The following is a 19,428-nucleotide window of genomic DNA, read 5'->3' as shown; positions in this document are numbered from 1 at the left end:
TCACCTTTCGACGTCTTCTGAGAAAACGTCACCACGACTGATGGCGATGGTTGACGATGACGACGACGGCGATGATGATGATGATATCCTCAACGATGGGAACGTACCCACAAGTGGGATTGACCAGGGATAAAGCGTCTATGCTTCCCTTCAGTCAGGTACCTTGTTGACTGACTTCTTTTTTAGACTGAGGCTGCGCAAACATTTGAGAGACAATCTCTCGACGTTCCATTTCCCAAGCAGTAAAACCCGCATTTTTCACATCATGATAAAAATTCATGAAGTGCGGTGATAGGATGCGCACCACAACTAAAGCAAGCTAAAACATACCGAACCCCCATTATTTACGGTACATTTTAGAAAGAAGCTGTTAGGGCTATAGGGTCCCGTGCGTTTTTAAAGACGATAGTCTTTCTTGGGCTATAGGTAAACACAGAAATTGTCTATTTGTGGCTCGATTCAGCCACCCGGCCAAAGTGAAACACAAATGGCGCTATAGTTTTATATACCCACAGCCAAACCTAAACGTCTAAGTCCGGTTTATATGTTCATACTTGTCAACATTGTTGAACAAGAACAAGACATTACGCAAATATAAGGCAGCAAATCAATAGGTGATGTTTTCAGTGTTCCTTTAAGAATTCATGGTTGCTTGCTTTTTGCGATAGAAAATGAAATACTACGTAACTTTCACTCCGCCGCCTGCTGTCGCCCGCGCCATTATGACTATTGGGGCCCTATTCTTGTCTTCACAAATTCACAGTGAACTGTGAATTTGTCGGAAGTCTTTTCTTATTGGCTTTAAATTTTGGTCACGTGCTTCCGGTTCGCAAAGCGGTTGTGTGTGTTTTCGTCATTTTGGAGTTTCATGACGTTCACTGGCACCAGTTCTAAAGTTTGCATTATTTCTCTTTACTGAAAGCGCATAGTTCTCGGCCGGCAATAAAAAAACTAGACTTAATGCAGCGGATATGACAACGTATAGGCCAGTCTTTGCTATTCAACAACAATACGGCTTGTATGTCACGCCCTCACTTTAATTGTCTGAGAAGGCATGGTGTGATTTAAACAGTTGGCGGGAACGAGCACGTCATAAATTGGCAACTTCATACTGCGTAAAAGTGACGTGATGCTACGTAAAAGCCTGGAAATGGCGGTTGCTGTCACCGTGTGTTTTCATGCCAAGTGTTTTCATATCTTTTATGTACAGTATTTGATACCTCTGTTGTGATCTTTATGAGTGAAGTGTCAAATTACACTGTATGTTGTCTTAGCTTGTGGGGAGCGCCTTGGCACGACACCTTCTGGCCTAGAGGGTGTTGCCCAGAGCCCCACGCCGCAAGCTCCCTTCCCTTGCCCTCCTCGCCTGCCGTGCGGCTACAGGGCCGCAAGACTGGGAGACGTCGGCACCCGAGGGATGGCGCTGGCGGACCCGAGGCAGAAGCAGCGATGGGGAGGAGCGGGCGGTGGTGCTGAAGAACCGCGCGGGGGGACTGGGACTCGGGACGCCGAGAGTTTTGGTGGTGTGTGCGTGTGTATGCCCGGACGAGGATGTGAGTAAAGAGTTCTTTCACGCAACCGCAGTGTGACTCATTCCTTGGCATGCCGTAGAGAGCAGGCCCACAAGCTACACGTGCATTACGTCACTGATTGCTTGCGTTATGCTTACACACACACAAAAAAAAAACATGGTGAACTGACTGTGAATTTATGCAGTCGAGAATAGCGCCCTTGGTGGCATTTTAAGAAATCAAACGGCTACAGTTACGAAAGGCTCTTCTAGATAGGTTCCACGTTCCGCTTGGGCCGCATGTGGAGACGAGCAACGTGGTTTTATAAAAGTTTAAGTAGGGCGCTTCGTTTCACGCGGGTCTCCGCCGTATGGCAGCGCTGGCATCGAGGCACCCGGCCTGGAACAGTGGAACGCGGTTACTTTCAATGGACTTGAGCAAAACTCTAGCGTGTTTACCTTGGGAGGAGCGCGGCAAGGGAGGAACAGCATGAGAGGTGAGGGGAAAGCGAAGGGAGGCATTTGTATTGTATGAAAAGGGCATTTGCGCAGGGATGTTGCCAAGGGAAGTATGTCAAAACGCCATTCACGCATTACGTGTTGTCCCAGAGCGCATGCACTCCGTTTCTTCAAATCATATCTTGGGCTTCGTCATTTGCCTAATGTGCACACTTGGCCACTTCGATTGGTCATTGGGGACCGCTGGGGTGAAGATGACCTACGGGGAATTCTTAGAGTGTGCTCTAACGTAGTAATTACCATCGTTAAACATAAAAGATAAAAGAGACAAGGCGCACACATTCTAGTTTCACAAAATAACCAGGGCATGCATATGTCAAAAGCGAGAATTTCCCTCGGCAACTGTAGTGGTTACCAACGTCCCCCTCCCCGTCAGGTCTGAGCCCGGCTCATAGCGTGAGCGGGAAATGCGGGCCCTCATGGCAAGCCACAGTGAGAGGCTTCTGTACTGACTCCCTCTCCAAATCGGCACCACGACAACAAGTCAGACTGAGACTCAATAAATGATGATTCAATAAAGTCAGCCCGCTTTAGGCGGGCGTTTGTTTTTTGAACCATTGCGCTCGGCATGCTCGCAGGAAAGGCAGTGGACCTAGCCAACGTGGACGTAGACAAAGGACGCTGAAGATGTGAATTTTTAGGAACTTCGGAATTTTTAGGACAGCGTTTTCGTTAAGAGTGGGTCAGTATTGCAGGCAATACCATTCCTAGTCACTCCCAGTGGAAGCTATCTCAGTTCGAGTTAATCAAACTTCGAACTAATGAAAGTGTACGCTGCTTTTGGGCGCCATGTACGCAGTGCGTCCATGTAGCAATCTAATGCTTGGAAAATTTTGCGATTGCAGTCTTCCCTTTGTTACATGAGCGTGACAGACAGCATTTTCTGCTTGTTAGAAAGAGAAAGTAGTGGAGAGCATCCTCTTCGCCTTCTTCAAAACTGAAGTGGAGACGGGCGCGATTCAATACGGTCATGACTTCTAAGCACACAGGTGTGCAGGTGCTTTCTCCTCCTCCTCCTCGTTGTCACCAACAGCACAAGGTTTTGAGCTTCTGTGGCGAGAAATTGTTTTGATCTGTTAGGGCGCACACACCACTTGACTCGTGTCCACATCGATGTAGTCCGCAAATTGCATCGTACCAAAATTACCACCATTGTGGTATCAGATTGGTTTTTACCCCATTTCAACTTCTTTCTCTGTTCTTGTTTCTGTTCTGAAGGCAAAACAGTTTCGTGTGTAGGCACCGGATATGTAGGTAGGTTGCACCACTTATATTACACCGGCTTTATTATACGCGGAAGATACGGCTTTATTTTCGATGAGGTCACTATTAAAGAACTGCACTTCAAAATGAATCAAGAACCCGGTGTTGTCACAAAATGGTTCATGTAGAATTAGGTTACACTTAACCGCGACAAAAACAAATTTTGTAGCCTTCGATTCCAGGATTAAGGAACGGAATAGTGACTCCCTGTCTATAATTTTCAATATTGTTCGGTTGAGCAGGGTATGCTACTAGAAGCCCTAGATATGCATTGGAAGCGGATATGTATTGGAAATATCAAATTGGCTAGGTATATTTGTAATTGGCATACCGTTGTCATGTATTGTTAAAGCCCATTGGTGTTCTGACCTTCAAGTCTTAGGGATACTTTACTTCGTTTTTATGTGGCGTATGTGTTGTTATTATGTATAGTCTTACAGCAGTACTAGCAAAACCTACGTAGAACCTGTCGTCTTCAAAAACGTGCGCTAGGAATTGTTACTTTTTTTAACACACTGATCCGAGTAAACTTCTGCTTCAATTGCTTTGTGTTTGCCGTTCAGTGAGAAGTGTAAAGGGAAAGCTGATAATCAAGACATTGCACAATCTCGCCTAATTAATCTTATACCTACCCCAGTATTTCATATTCAACAGAATATAGGACGAAACTTACAAACTTACCTTTGCATCTCAATGTATGTAGAACGACGCAGGAGGAGTTCAGCGGTTTCATACCATAAAACTCCCTCACACACAGCTCCAAGACTTGCCAAAACTTTGTACTGTGCTTCAAGAAGCTTCGGTAAAAAATTCTGACACGTTTATGTTCTATTTGGATCTACTGTTGCCATAACTTCGTCTTTTGTTCTTTTATTCTTTCCGTGTAAGCACGCCCTTATAGCGCGCGTCTCAGTTGTCGCGTACTATAAGTAGGCTGCTGTTCTTATGGTCGTTTTGTTATTAGCCAATAAACTTAGGCTATCGTTAGCTATGAACTCATCACTTTGGACAATGTGTAAGCAATGAATCAAAGAAAGACAAAAAAAAAACATTGTGTTCAGATAGTTGTCGTGATCTCCAGGCATCTGCGCGAAGTGAAGTTCTGTACTAAGAAGACAATTTCCAATTTAAAAAGTCATAAATACCCTATTTCTTGCACTTCTTTCCCGCAGGTTAATGAAGAATTCAGCGCTAATTTCTGAGCATTATTTTCTTGCAGCTGATATATCTTAATGTGGATTCCTGTTCGGTTTTGGGCGTTAGCCAGCTACACTTATGTCTACCTTACGTAGCCACTGTATACCCTGTTTTATGAACTGGATTGTAAGCGGTATTCGACGCTTGTGGCTTGCGGATATTAAACATGTTTCCGACGGAGTGTTAAGGGAACATTTTAAAGAAACCGGTAATACATGATGCGAGGTCCGCTTTACTGACATTATTGATTCTGTTACTCCACGACTCTTAAACCTCCCTGCTTCTATTAATAATTCCCTTTTTCCCTTTTGGGCAAAATGACAGCTGCAAGTTCGCCGAAAAATGGAGAATTCCCCGAACGAATTATCACAGTCTGCGTGGGACTGTATTTTTTGCGGCCATCTCAGAGCTCGCCAGAGCTTCCTCCCAGTATGTGGACGAGGACAAAGGGGGGAAGGTGTCGCGGGGACCCTTACACAGAATGTGTAAGAATGCAGCGGCGCGTTTTATGGCCGTGTCTCAAGCGCCAAGCCACCAACGCGGTCTACCCAAGTTTGAATTATCTGTGGCGGAGCCTAGTAGCGTTTATATCAATGGGCTTTTATATTCCCACACTTCTCTGGAGGTTTGCCGGGCCAAATGGTACACCTCGAATTATTCATAAATTTTAATGAAAGTCCAAATAACGAGCTTTTACGGCAATAATATTGTCGCATAAGAATAGCGCGGTAAAAATTAGGGAAATGAACCCTACTTTATCAGATATAAAGTAGGAGTATCCCTCTCTGAAATACGTTTGCCTTGCCAGCATTATTTACCCACCGCGGTGGCTTCGTGGCTAATGCGTTGCGCTGCTGAGCAGGAGGTCACGGGTTCGATTCTCGGCAGCGGCAGCTGCTTTCTGATGGAGGCAAAAAGCAAAAACGCCCATGTGTACGAGATTTTGGAGAACGTTAAAGATCCCCAGGCGGTCACAATTAATCCGTATCCTTCCACTACGGCGCGCCTCATTGCCTGCGTTGCGTCGGCGCGTTAAACCCTACAATCAATCAAATCAGCATGATCTATAAGCATATACAAAAAATTTTCGTGATGGGTAAGATACAACAGCAAAGTATGTTGCTCAATTCTCGCCACGATAAAACAACTTTCCCTAGCGCAGGATAACCATGTACTCTATGCAACATCTCGGGTTGAATGGTTTTTATTCTGTGCAAAATACTGAGCTCTAAAAAAGCTGTGCAGCTTCAAATATGCGTTGAATGCAAGTGTTGTACAACAGGAACATCGACAAGGCTAATGAAATTTTGAGAGAAATCAGAGCTGCCTAGGAAGGCAGAATCCAGTGAAACGTGTAACATGGGGGCCCTGGCCTCGCAGAAAAATTAGAAATGATTTGTTTTTTAAAGAAAAAAACGCATTATAAATATCCACAGCTAAGAAAAACGTGAGTGTACTAAAAATTTAAGCTACAAGTGTCGCAGATTACCTACCTGCTTTTTCTTGTCTGGAGCTCGGGGCATTGTTTTTAAGGAAGAAATCATTGTCTACGTGAATGCAGTAAAAAACGACAAAACACCGAACGTGAAACAACGCACCAAAATTCCCGAAACAAAATTCGTGGAGAATTGTGTATTTTTAAAACCGTCTAGAATTGTTCTGGCTACTCCATACAAAAAATGTGGTTTCAAACGTGCTCTACCAGTATTATGTTTCCTCCAATCATAAACAACAAACATTTGCGCGTGCATATGAAACAGGGAATAATCTTTGTATATTGACGCCCTTACGACTTAGGTACCGCCGAAATAATCAGCGGTTAAAAAAAATAACCAGCCCAAAAGCACAAGTTGATAACACTACGCTGTTCCTTGCTCCAAGCCAAAAGCAAACAACGGAAGTGGGCTGTGTGTAATATTATCGAGGCGGGCCGTCCCAGAAGCGGCACGTGGGCTGTGGTCGCATGGGTTCGCCTTTAAGGCAGTGGAAGGCCCGGTGGAAATCTGGGTCATTGGAGAGCGGCCCGTTGACGAGGTCCCGCGGTGGAATGTGTGGCTCCTTCTGCCCAGGTCGATTCGGGCGCTGACACATGGAGCGAGCGTACGCAGCGTAGAACAGCTGCAATGCTCGAGAAGATTGGATCATCGCCTGTTTGACCTGAAAAAAAATTGTTCGATGACAGTTAAACACTTTTTATGTCGTTTGAATGCAAAAGCCCTTGTGTCCAACTGAACGCGCGAAATTATACCTCCACAGCTGTTCTCGAAGGCCTAGGCCTCTTGCGGGTTCAGGCGATATGTGCTTCGCGACCCGCTTCCCTTTTAGTTTTCGGATGGCTTCGATTTCTATCCTACGTGCTGCGCCACTACTCGTTCCTGTTACCACGTGTCGTGAGTATTGCCCATGATGGCGGCTTTGACTCTACGTTTTTTTCTTACGCTGTTCTGTAGTTTCGAGCTCTCTTACTGTCCTTGACGAGCACCTTCCGTTACTGTGGAGTTTAAGCGCGTTCTATGGAACGGCTCGCTCTAGAACGCCTCAACTCCACGAAGTCTAGGCGCCGTTTCGCTCAGTGAGTGTTTAATGGTTCAGCTTTGAAAGTGAGCGAAAGAAATACCCCTTCATCTCAAGCACACTCGAATAATTCGAAAACATGGATATCTTCATGCAGTAGAATAAAAGATAGCAGGTGTGAGGAAGTCCTAATTGGCTCGCCGAAGGTAAACTGAGCCCACGAACAGTCACCTACAACCGCAAGCTACGTGTGCACCAAAGATAAAAGTAGTTTTCACAGCAACCCAAATTAAAACGCTGTGGCTTTATTTACCTACCAACGAAAAATACACCAAATTGCACATGCCCACACAAAATCTTAATGTAAAGAAAAATCCGCTAAAACGGGTAGGCACGGAATAGTGTGATCTGATAGGCTAAGGTAAACCTGATGGATTTAAGTATTATTGCAACTCTACTTTGCCTTAAAGTGCGTTACCAAACAGAGGTGTCACAGTTTAAGAAGCTTGAAAAAGCAAGTTCAAGTCCAGCAAGGTGGCATTCAGCAAGATATCGGTTGTACAATAGCCGCAATTGTAGCACCCTGCTCGAGTTACTTTCCCCCTCATGAAAAAATGGTAAACTCAAATTCTCTCTGGAGAATGCCGCCCATTTGTTGCTAACACTCCCGTGATAAAGAATGCCTCGCTTGCCAATGCAACCAGAAACAAAATGTTTTGTCCTTGTTGACGCTGTGGCTGTTCGAAAGGTTCGGTATGTTAGACACTAGAAAAGTCTACATGAATCAGCATTCTAACCCTAAAGCTGCGTAGCTGCCCACTTTGATAGCACCGCTTCCCATGATGCTCTTGGTAAGCGCTAACTTTCGACTGATACCATAGCGAAAGGATAGCACCAAATGGTATGTACGGTAATCCCCTGGCTATTTTCGCGCTCGTCATTGTAGAGAACTAGCCTTTTTGACTAGCTACATGTTTCACTATATTTGTCAAGCCACTTTTCCAGCAAGCTTCATGCCGGCATCTTGCGGTATAACTTCGAAAAACTCTCCTTTTGCAGCACGACCAAACTTGGAAGATGATCAGTCGCTTTGCGGAAAACAGCATAGAAATCCTTACAAAAAGCGTGCTAAGTATAATTTTCATTTCCGTTTAGTGAAATTCCTTATTGCTAGTCGATTTCGCTACATCAGCGTTCATATTCGTTCACGTAAGGGCTTTAAATTAAATCATAACCGAATGCAGCAAACAGATGTTACAATTAAAATTACCAGGCATTCCAATCTGCCACAATGGATGACCGGGGAAGCTATTTAGCGCACGACATACTGGTGAAAGAATTTTCGGTAAAGGTATGAGCAAGTTTTATTTCTCTCAAGCTTTCACGGCGGCCAACCTTAAGAAAGAGGTTTGCCCCCCTTCCCGTGAGGACACCTACATAAAACCACAGCCAGAAGTGTTGGCGTGGTTGAAGCGGGTAAACCGAGTTTGGCAAACAAGAGTGGGGTTTTCGGGCGAGGGCGAGCACCCATTGCAGAGGTAAACAAAACACAGACGCGACTCGCCGATGCCCCGGATGAACGCGCCTATCCGCACATACATGAATGCAGAGCTCCTTATGCATACTTTTCTAATAGCATTCTTATTCTTTCACCCTATTCTCATTATCCTTACCCAGCCCTTAAAAAATAACAGCGAACCGAGGCCTTCACTGTGCGACAGGGTAGTAGTTTGGGCGAGTTGGTACATAGTGGAGCGTCGAAGGCCAGCACAAGATGACAGACAAAAACACACAGTGCGCTACGTGTCTGTGTGCGATACGTAGCGCACTGTGTGTCGTCTTCTGTGTTTTTGTCCCTCGTCTTGTGCTGCGCTTCGCCACTTCACTGCGCAATATGTTGAAGTCCTCGCATGAATTTGGCTGAGCTTAAACATCAGATTCAGTCTACACTGAACGAACTGTTTTCAGGCTTTGTCCGGGAGTATTAAACTTAGCTTGATGCGGGAGCGCATATTGCGCAAAGCAAACAATACGCATGGTCAGTATTTCGCTACACTGCCGTTAACTCATGTCTTGCCTCAAGAAACGCTGCGTCATTTGCCGCACGACCCTGAAGGTCGGGCAACACTGATGTCCTTGTATTTTAGTGAATCTGTTGGCATGTTTCGTCTTCATTAAAGGGGCCATGCTGAAATATCACGCGTGGCTTATTCCAAAGTTTGCCTCATTAGAATCGTACTGACACCCCTTTTAACGTAAATTTCGCTCAACAAAGCTATGTAATTATGCAAAAAAATCAAATGGCCGTGCAACTCAGGAGCTCATTTCCCGTAGTACTAGATAAGACGTAATGCAAACACAAGTGTAGGAGCGCTTATAGGCTTGCAGAGTGAACTGTTTTCGGTTAAGTGTAATGAATATTCATTTTGTGAAGGAAAGTTCGACATTCACCTATATGCAGCCATGCGGCTACAAAGGAAAGCTACGCAGCCTTCTCAGAAACTTCGCAGTTGAAAAATTCATCCTGGTCCAGGATTCGAACCCGCGACCACCACTTAACCGGAGCAGTCGCTCTACCAACTGAGCTAACCAGGAGGCTAGTCGTTTGTAGCGCGAGAGCGAATTGATCAACAGCTCGAAGTGAAGGACAGGTGTTAATCGAACAGATTAACACCGAACAGAAGGATCGAACAGAACATCGACCAGAAGGATAGGTGTTAATCTGTTCGATTAACACCTGTCCTTAACTGCGAGTTGTTGATCAATTCACCCTCCTGGTTAGCTCAGTTGGTAGAGCGACTGCTCCGGTTAAGTGGTGGTCCCTGGTTCGAATCCTGGACCAGGACGAATTTCTCTTCAACTGCGAAGTTTCTGTGAAAGCTATAGCTTTCCTTTGTAGCCGCATGGCTGCATATAGGTGGGTGTCAAACTTTCCTTCACGGAAACTTACTCCACCTTGGAGTTTTCCCCTAAATCTGTTCGATTAATATTCATTTTATAGCAGAAAGAATGATTGGGCATAGATTGTACCAGTGCGTACCAGCCAGTGTGCACACTATGCTTGTTATAACTGCACAGCGGTCTGACGCTTTGGGATTGACTCACACGATACGGTAAAAAAAGGCCTTCCGCAGACGCTTCAGAGTAAACAACAGCGGGCCACCGCTCGCTTGAAGACCGTTCCTTGTTACGTCATTGCATTTGTCACGAAACACGAGTTTGGCAGGATAATCAATATTTTGACTTAATTTTATTATTTCCTCGTTGAATAAAGCGTAATAATTTGCAGCTGGACATAAGGTGGGGAAATTTAAAACACGCAATCTTTCAAATGAAACAAGCTTGTAATTTGTCTGCATGGCCCTTTAAGTGCTGCCAAACATGGGCTCGCAATTACAAGCATGAATGTGTAAGGGCGGAGGCTGGTGACACCTTTCAACGTTTATGTGTCCGAGGCTTCCTACCCTACGGCCGTGCAGCTCGCAGTCAACATAGTGTAGAGTTTCACCCGTGCTCACCTGTTTCCAACCGAGCGGGGTGAGGGCGTCACTGCTCCCTAGGAGGTGTTCCAGGGGGGTTATCCGTGCCAGTCGTACCACGTACACGTCGTACGCCTTTTTTGCCGGCACCATGGCAGCGTTCTGGATCGCCGTGAGCGTGCCTCGCACGCGCCCAATTGACGTCGACGTGCCGCGGACGTGCTGAGCGCGCAGGCACGTGAGAAACTCGTTGAACCTGACGCTGGTCATAGCCGACCAGCGGCCGCCTCGGCTGTGGCCGTCTCCCCGCTCTGGGGGCGATGGCACCAGAACTGCCCGCAGAATGCACCGCGCCAGCATGGGTGCCAGCCGCGCACCCTGCAGCATGGGCCACAGTGGGCTCCGTGGGGCGCGAGTCTCCACTGCCGAGTACGGCCTCAGGTACAGCACCTACGCAAGAGATGCCAAGCGTTTGTGGACTGAGATGGGAGATGGCCTCAAAGAACAATAAAGGGTCACCTAACAAGGCTTTGTCCTCAACAGGGAGCTTGAAGCTCATTAAGTAATCTAAAGTCGGAATTTTAATCACTGAAGAAGTAGCTGCTCTATAAGACTCGCGAAAGTGGAGGGATGGCGATAAATTTTGTGCAACCGAGGTCCACTAAAGCGGGTGAAAATTGTTTAGAAGAGATGCCTTCGAGGGAGGCACATCGGTTGCTAGGTGAATATCTAATGAATCGCGTTAAACATTTCCTGTGAAAAATCATTACTCCGGTTTCACAAAAGAGGTCTGCGGTGTGACTAGTGCACTTATTTTCTAGCGCTTCATCCTAGGTTTATACCTTCTTAGGACAGCCACTAAGGACGTATGGAAACATTTAAAACGGCCGAAGTGCGGAGCAACTGTAGCTACCGAAACTACTTAGTGGCGACCCATCGTTACTAGCAGCAGTGGTGTGGGCGACGTAGTTAGGACTTCATCAGCAACGCTGATCATGATGACACCGTCAGCGCTGGGTAGCTTCTTCTTTCTTAAACTGTTGATAGTGAAGGCGTCAAGCTAGACGATTACAAAACATGGCAGACGCCAGTTAGGGCTGGTGCCAGTCTTGTGTTGTTTTGTAATCTTTTACGTTAGCGGCTCCACCACTCCAAAATGCATGCAAACCAACTAGCCTAGCAATGTGCGCTCGTCATTCTATGTCTTGTTTGTTAACCAAACGCGGACAGGTGGAGAGATGTCTGGTTTGAACCATGTTAAATGCAGTGTTTGATGCCGTTCGAGCCTACCAACACCTATGCTTACTGGCTCCAGGAATTTTCAGGGGAGCACATTAGCCTTACATTGTCTTCGGCGTCGTGTGTGCAGTCGGGGTCTGTCGCGTTGGTCTCGACGGCGACGACGCGGAGCATGCGGCTTCGGAAGCGGGCCTCGCGGAATCGCTGGTAGGTTGCGAGAGCCTGGTACGGGAGCGCCTCCGGTAGTTGCACGGCCGCAGTTTCGTCCCTGCCTTCGTAGCGGTCCATGGAAAGGCGTACCTGCACGGGATTAATGCTCACTCGCACATCGCGAGTTCCAAGACAGACAATAAAGATGAAGGACTGTCTTTTAATGATTCCTGTCCAGGGTTGATGATCCCACCACCAAATGTGCGACTCTGGCTGAGAAAGGCATGACTTTTCTTCAGCAACAAGTAGGATTATCGAAGCTGGGTACCTTGCAGTAAATATTTGTATATTGTAAAATACATTCGCATATTATCAACAACGGAGCGTCACACTTAACGGACACAGGTCGGAAATCAGGCGCACCAGGACCCTGTCAACGGAAAAGCGAAAACAAGAACGACATACTACGCTCTTCTGAAGTGTCACTAAAGTTGTGGAGGAGGATGGGGGCTTGAACGCAACAAGGGTCGACTGGAAACGACGAGGAATATATTGTGTTACCAGGCATCTCCACTAGCCCGTCTTCGCTTAGGCGGTGGAGTGTTGAAGCTTACACAGGAACAATGCAGAGATATTCTGCGTGGCTATATCCATATCGTCATCTATTCACGACCACAATATTCTTGATCGAAAGTACAGTGTGATCCATAATATTTAGAAGCTTCTTTTGAAACCTGCCGTATGGCCATGCCTGTTCTTGCGGCTACGACGAGGTCGCGGAAGATAGCCCTAGACGGAATAGGGGATGATTTGCAACGAGAGCCTAACAACTGTGATGCATGCAGATGGCTTTGCACGAAGGCAATGAAGATGTTTTATGGGAAAAAACTGCGCACAGAAACAGAACGCAAGACAAAAATAGAAAACCACGGTTGCTCCTATTTGTCTCTTTTTTTTCTTTCGTTCCGTTTATGTGCGCTGTAGTTCGCCATGTTTGTAAACCACTAACCCTTCTTCCCACCGTCGTGAAGATGTTTTCGTACGCTTTGTTTGGCGTGCCATTGTGTCATTAAATTGTCGGCCGGCCCCCTCGTGCGTGTTACAGAATTTATATTACTTAGAATATCGACCTTTGTTGTCGGTGTTCCAAGAGGTCTGCCTGTTCGGCCACAGTGCTTTCTAGCGTGATTAGAATGTGCGAGGGTTCCCTTCTCGATATACATGTGTAATGACTGTAGCATATCGATTAAAAAAAAAAAAACGTAGATGCGCTTCGGCACGTGCAGGGGGAATCGCGAATCGGCAACACTTTGCAAACTTCAACATTGAGAGAACGAATAGTCACGCACTTGCTACTGCGACGTCGAACGAGTGCATCTAAGTTCACCCCCCCCCCCCCATATCCGCCCGCCCCCGCCGCCACCGCCCGTTCACCTTTATCAAAGGGTCGATTCTTGCACGACAGCTTAGGCACAAAAGTTTAAATGGCAAAGACCAGTGAACAAATCTCTGAGAGTGTATCCTTTCTTCCCTACTCCAGCACCATGTTGCATCCTCATTACTCACTGTTGCATACTCAGTAGGGGATCACTTTGGAGTTCTTATAAACTTATAGAATTCTAGGAGGCATATTGTCGGACGAAAGCAGTATTACCATTGTTACTACTAGCATGGGCGTGGCCATTTCCGTAGCGGAAGCAAGAAGTTATGCGTGTACGCTGAACGGCGACGAGGATATCACCCGAAATCTGCCCAGACCATTTCACCAGTGGAAAGAAAACGTTATGCAAATACACTGAAAGGCCATGAATATAAACGGAAGGATTACTTCCAAACATTAGACGCCGGATGGTGGTAATTTGCGTAGCAAGGAATTTTCGATTATGCATGATTTACAATTGACCATGTAAGTCATTTCTTCGGAAAGATTGGGAATCAAACATTGTGAGCACAACCATCTTCTCCTTGGGAGGAGACAATCATGTTTCGTAGCACGAGCTTGTATAAGTCTGTCAAGACTGCTTTAATATACACTCGAGGTTTGGACACTGTTCTGGAAGACCAGCCAGAGAAGTTCAAAAGAACAGCATTCTGGTTTGGTTTAGCGCCGTTTTCGCATATTCACGATTTTAAGGGGGCATAATTTCGGCACTCTTGCATAATCACGGCTTACAGAGCGGAAACTGGACAAGCCTTGTTGCTGCTAAACTAGGCGTGGCCGTTTTTCCAGCGGAAACAATACGTATGTATGTATACAGATCAGCCAAAACGATGCAATCAAGGGATCTGTAAAGACCCTCTCTACCATATTGTGTTAATTACACAACGTAGTTCGGACTTTTAGATTAACAAATTTCCCAAGTGCCTGTGCAAATCATTTTTTCTAAAAGAATGAAACCCCGTTAGCACGACCATCCCCTGCTTGGAAGGACATATTGTTCACCTGCCTTAGGCTTACACTTGTCAAAACTTATTTATTTGAACATATTATCAGTCTGTACGGACCAAGATAGGGGTAGAATACACTTTCGACAACCAAAGTACATATAATACAGAAAAATAACAATGACCATTGCTTTGCACAGAAACAAGCTCAAGTAGACGTATGTATAATGTCCGGAAAGTCCGTTTATACGAAAGCCAGCTCACAGCAATGCAGCACTTAGCAGTCAGCATTTTCACTGTTGCGACTCAAGACATGAGACACAAAATATTCGTATTTCGCTTCGCTTACAGTGCTTTTAGGCTATTTGTTCCAATCACGGGAAGTTTGCACGAAGAAGGAATATTTGAAGCAGTCCTTGTTGAACCGTATTTCTGCTACGTGTCTAGAATGCTTATTCGCTTTTACCCTCAACCACGGCTTTGTCGCTCCTATCCTCGCGTAGAATGAACTTCCGCAACAGATGCTGTCCTCTGAGGCTCTAAGGGCATTCAAGAAGGGAGCTAGGAATGCTTTTGGGTAAAAAAGCTCTACATGTCAGCCAACTAACCTTGTCGGAAGTGAAGTGGGGTGACGAAAGGCAAAGAAGGGTACAATGAGTAAAATGGCTGCTAAAACCGATTGTAGGACTAGTGCACAGCTTAAAAATTGGAGTGCATTGCACACAATGACAAAATAACAGGATGATCGCACAAGCGCTCCTGTAAATGTTATCACAGGGCGTCCTGTCTCTCTAGCTCTTTGTCGTTGAGGAATTTCTTTTTCAACTTTTTACAAAGGTGGTTGCGTGATAGTCAATGGTACTGGATCCAAACGCATTTCGCCTACCTTAAGGTCCCGGAGTCGCTTCTGGGCTCTCTTTCTTGTCTGGTTGTCCATCCACGGCAGACCGTCCAGCTTCGCACTAATTACGCGCTTAAGATCCTTCTCCACAGACAGTATTGCGCCGAAGTCAAGCTGGGTCTTGAGTGCTGAATAGCGGACGTACTCAGCCAGCTCCGCCGGCAGCGCGTCCTCCAGCACAACTTGTGTGCAGCGGGTCCTCCTGCACGTGTAGGGTACGACAGCGATTAGACAATCCATATCTAGCAGAAAAGCCCGAACAGAGCTAACGGCGGTGTGCTAAGGACAGCGGCAGGAAAAGCTGCTGTGTAGTTCTTGTGGTTTCACATAGATAGCATGCTGTAGCCAGGAGGCCACAGTAATGGGATACACAAACGCGACACAGAGGCGCCGTTGCTCCCATTTTAGTTTCCCCGCTTCTTCGCAGCTAATGCCGTTATTCGGCATCGGTTTCTTAGAGAACCGGGCCGTGTATTGGAATGCATGGCATCACAAATACCTCTCACATCGGCTATGTGCGTATCATTGTTTTTATCTACAGACACATATAAATTGAAAAGAAAACTATGAATAAGGTAGCGCCCTCAGAGTGGTGCCAACGTTTAAAAAAAAAGCGCGCACGCACACACAACCGCGCACGCTCTCATACACAAAGAGAGAGACGAAGAACGATTTTTTCTGCAAAACATGTTGTAATCTTGACAAGGAAGATATCCTACGGAACTATTCAAGTTTTTTTTTTTTTTAGATGTGGCACTATTCGACATTATTCCATCGGGCGCCGAGTAGCCCAGCACATCTTCCGGATAGTAATGAAAGAAAACGTGCATCAAAAGCAAAAATATGGAAGCTTCAACTATAGCGCATCCCGGCGTTTCCTAGTGCTATCACCATTAAACCAACAACCTTGGCAGAATGCAAACTATATGATCTAAGCTACGTAGAAGGACAGAAATACAAGCACCGTAGCCAAACAATTTCCTGCAGTTCACCTACGATGCATTTTGGAACGTTTTCCGAAATCGCTAAGGCTAACGCGGTTTATTTTGTAAGAAGTGCCAAAAGGCTACCTAAACATTCATTTTAATGCAAGGTATATCATTATCTTTATGGTCTTATGGAAGGTTACCTCAAAACAAAAGTTAAGTTTCTTCCATGGGCAGAGGCTCTCTTTCTTCATAGTACATTGAGTAAGTCGTTACGCTGCCAAACACGTGGCATTTTAGGACGTTAATGGAAATGCAATCGCATGAGGCCGCCTTGCGTGACTCCAGGACCAACAAAATTGTTTCGTATGTTAGAACGCAATCCACTAAAATCAGTCTTTGTCGTTGTTTCCTCTGCCCATTAGCTTCAACCCTCTCTTTATTCCTCTTTAGTTAGGCTTCCAATTAGTGACGACTCCTGGATCACGACCAAAGGGCAGCATATGGGAAAAAGAACATTAGGCACCGATAAAGTTACCAAGCACCAGCTTCTGTACACAAACTACGCTTACGTCATCGGCAGATGTTCTTTCTGAAAGGCGCAATAACAATGTAAAATAAGGCCGTAAATTTCACCTTGTGGAGTGCTGGGCAGATTTGAGATCAGATTTAACCACTGGCAGTGTAAAGAGGTCCACGTGACGGAGAAGCCGGTAGCCGAGAAAGTTGAGGACCGTCTCGGGCCGCGTCTCGCGCACGAGTTGCACGAGAGGATCAATGAAGTTCTCCAGCTCAGTGGCCACTACGCCGACGTCCGGTATGAGACCACCCAGCGCCACCTGGAGAAAGGGCCGAAGCACCAAGTCGGCATCGCTTACCTGGTGGTGCGATATCAACGGCTCGTGGCTATAGAGCATGGCGTTCATTCTGTAACTGAATGCAGCGACGTCCTCCGCAAGCTGGAAAAGCCGCAAGCTATCGGTTCTCACGGTCATCATGGCGCCAAGCACGTCTTCAGAGTCCGCTGTAAAGTTCCAGTAGCCCGGAGACAACCTCAAGGTGTTGTCGATACGCACGTTCACTTCGACGAGCGGTGCAAGCTCCATAAGACGTTGTAGCTTTCCCGCGACCTCCCAAACGTCGGGGAGTGCATCCTCCTGGTTGTAAGGCCAACCTCCCAAACCGGTCTTCTTGAGAAGATCTTGAAATGGGACTTTGCCGAGCTGCTTCAGTGTGGCCAGGTCAACGCAGTCCTTCCAGAGTTGTCTGGCGGCACCAAGCACTTGCGCTTCTCTGCCTGGTTTGCGGGTGCCTTGAAAGAAACCGACCATGCGTTGCGACACCGGCTGGGACACTTGCTTTTTAGGCGTGGCGTTTCCTACTCGTGATTGTGAGCACACGTGGGCATAGAAGTCTTGGCACGGACGCACAGTAGCGTTAAATGAGCGAATGAGGGCTGCCAGCTGCTCGCTGCACCACGGGTTCCTGCATTCCTTTTTCGCGGATAGCGAGGAAGCTCCTTTCGGTGTTGGACTGAACACCCACGGCCCCGCCTGGCTGGCGGTTATGTCATACTCACTTTCTGTAATGTCGAACAATAGCGATGGTGCAGCGTAATGCCCAAAATACCGAATGGATGCAGCCGTAATACCGGCCAGTGTTCCCACCAAAAGGACTCCGTAGAGGACAGCGCTGGAAGGCTGGTAAATCTTATTCGCGAAATCACCGTGCAATCGACGTCGCCCTGTGAGAATAATCTTGTCCGTCGAGCTAATGGATGTTGGCTCTCCACTCTGCCCCGCACGAGTTAGGACGGTCTCCATACTGGAAGTCATGCTTGGGTTAGAGCCCAAGGAGCTCCTTTCTTCGGAGTCACTAAGAGAGTGAACAATATTAATGCTTCGTGACCTGGACGGCCGCTTACTCGCAACGGGCGTGAACCGCCGTGCCTCTTCTTGATTCCCCTGTATTGCGGCGCGGGGCGGCATTGTCTCCGGAGCAGCAACATGCATGGCCATGGGTTCTAGTTGTAGAACGTTAGTTGCTTTCGGCGCAACGGCAGTAGTCAGGCTCCTAGCACGACCAGGAGGTCTTTGAATGGACGTATCGCGAAATACGAATCCTGCATTGGCCGGTGACGCATGGATACCGGCGAAATTCGAGAAGCAAGCACCCTGGAACACATTGGGAGTCTCGGTGGGTAAACCATATTCTTCGAGCGGCTCTTGTGCCCCGTGCAGAGAGACGACAATCTCGGCCCCTTCAGGAGTGAAAAATTGCCTTGAGACCAAACCAGGCGGCTGAAAAAACGCAGAGAATGGCTGCATTGGGGAGTTGAACCGGATGTTCCCTGACCGCTCGACGTCATCCTTATTTCCGTAGTACCGAGCCGGAGATGGCCACGGGAACTCTTGCCTGGGCAATGGCTTCCGGGCGTAGAGTTTCGAAACCATACGAGACGGCCCTTGCGGCATGGTGCGGCACGTCCTCGATCCGCTCGGTGCGTAAAACTGAGAACTGTTACGGCTGGTAATCCATTGAAATGATGGCGATGTCGAGTTTCCCCCGGGACAGTATAAGGGTCGAGGGCCGGGTTCCGTGACTTTTAGACACCTTCTCTGCGGAATTCGCCGTTCGGCTGAAACGGGCGGAGTCATTGGCTCCTCCCCGTTGTTCAATGATGGCGAGCGGAAAACTACACCCTTTCCAAATCGTTTCGTCTGCGAGGGACTACCGACCTCCTCCCGGGGTACTGAAGTGCGGGGCGGGCTGCTGTGTTGCAATATGCGAGCTGTTGCGCCGAGCCGGCCCCCTTCTTCGTCACGTGGCTGGCCCGCAAGCCCGCTTTGCTCGTTGCAGGTACATAACTCGCTGTCGGGCTCTTGTGCATCTCCCGCAAATCTTGTGTGTAAACCACTTCGTACTTCTGTTGGGGTCCGTCTGTTTGCACTCTCGTCGTTGGTGGGTAGCGATAATTTACACCTTGCCATCGTGTCGGAAATTCTGCTGTTCTCCGCCGTTCGTGCCATGCCTTTTTCACGGTTGCTTATCAGGTTACCGTCTTGGTCGGGAGTCGATCTATGAATTTCGCGGATGGCTGATGGTTCCAAAAGGAATTCGTTATGATCGGGCAGATATGATTCACTGCGGGAGCTGACGTATTGAGATGTTTCCGAAAAGGGCTTGAGGTCAGCTCCGGCATCTTTTGTCAGGGCACGCATAATCCTTTGCTTCCGCCATTGTGGCTCGGTTTCGTGCTCGTCCTGCGCTAACAAACCGAGACTTTTCCCGCCGCTCTGGGCTGGTGCTAGTTTAAAATTTTCCATCGGCTCTTCGCCATCGGAA

The 19,428-nt window shown here is 47.1% G+C and overlaps 1 protein-coding gene across 1 annotated transcript; it reads right to left on the bottom strand.

Moving 5' to 3' along the window:
* Positions 1-5,750: 5,750 nt before the first annotated feature.
* Positions 5,751-17,414, bottom strand: LOC144146426 (neprilysin-4-like). Its single transcript, XM_077678379.1, has 5 exons — positions 16,720-17,414; positions 15,143-15,359; positions 11,827-12,021; positions 10,522-10,932; positions 5,751-6,646 (listed from the first exon to the last, which is right to left on the bottom strand). The coding sequence occupies exons 1-5, from the start codon at positions 17,412-17,414 to the stop codon at positions 6,407-6,409; spliced, it is 1,758 nt and encodes a 585-aa protein (XP_077534505.1). The 3' UTR covers positions 5,751-6,406.
* Between the last annotated feature and the right edge of the window lie 2,014 nt (positions 17,415-19,428).

Source organism: Haemaphysalis longicornis, unplaced genomic scaffold (assembly GCF_048455015.1).
Source record: "Haemaphysalis longicornis isolate Haplotype H1 unplaced genomic scaffold, Haemaphysalis longicornis Haplotype H1 scaffold_7, whole genome shotgun sequence".
NCBI classification, from domain to species: Eukaryota; Metazoa; Arthropoda; class Arachnida; order Ixodida; family Ixodidae; genus Haemaphysalis; species Haemaphysalis longicornis.
Note: the sequence above shows the minus strand (reverse complement) of the source record. Positions and strands in the feature narration are given on the sequence as shown.

Bases quoted from the DNA above. Each gene is read 5' to 3' on its own strand.
- LOC144146426 (XM_077678379.1), bottom strand. From the start codon at position 17,414: ATGGTCGGTTTCTTTCAAGGCACCCGCAAACCAGGCAGAGAAGCGCAA. The intron at 15,360-16,719 runs GTGAAATTTACG...CTACACGTGCAG, and splicing joins TCTGCCCAGCACTCCACAAG to GAGGACCCGCTGCACACAAG. The intron at 12,022-15,142 runs GTAGGCGAAATG...AATCCCGTGCAG, and splicing joins AGCGACTCCGGGACCTTAAG to GTACGCCTTTCCATGGACCG.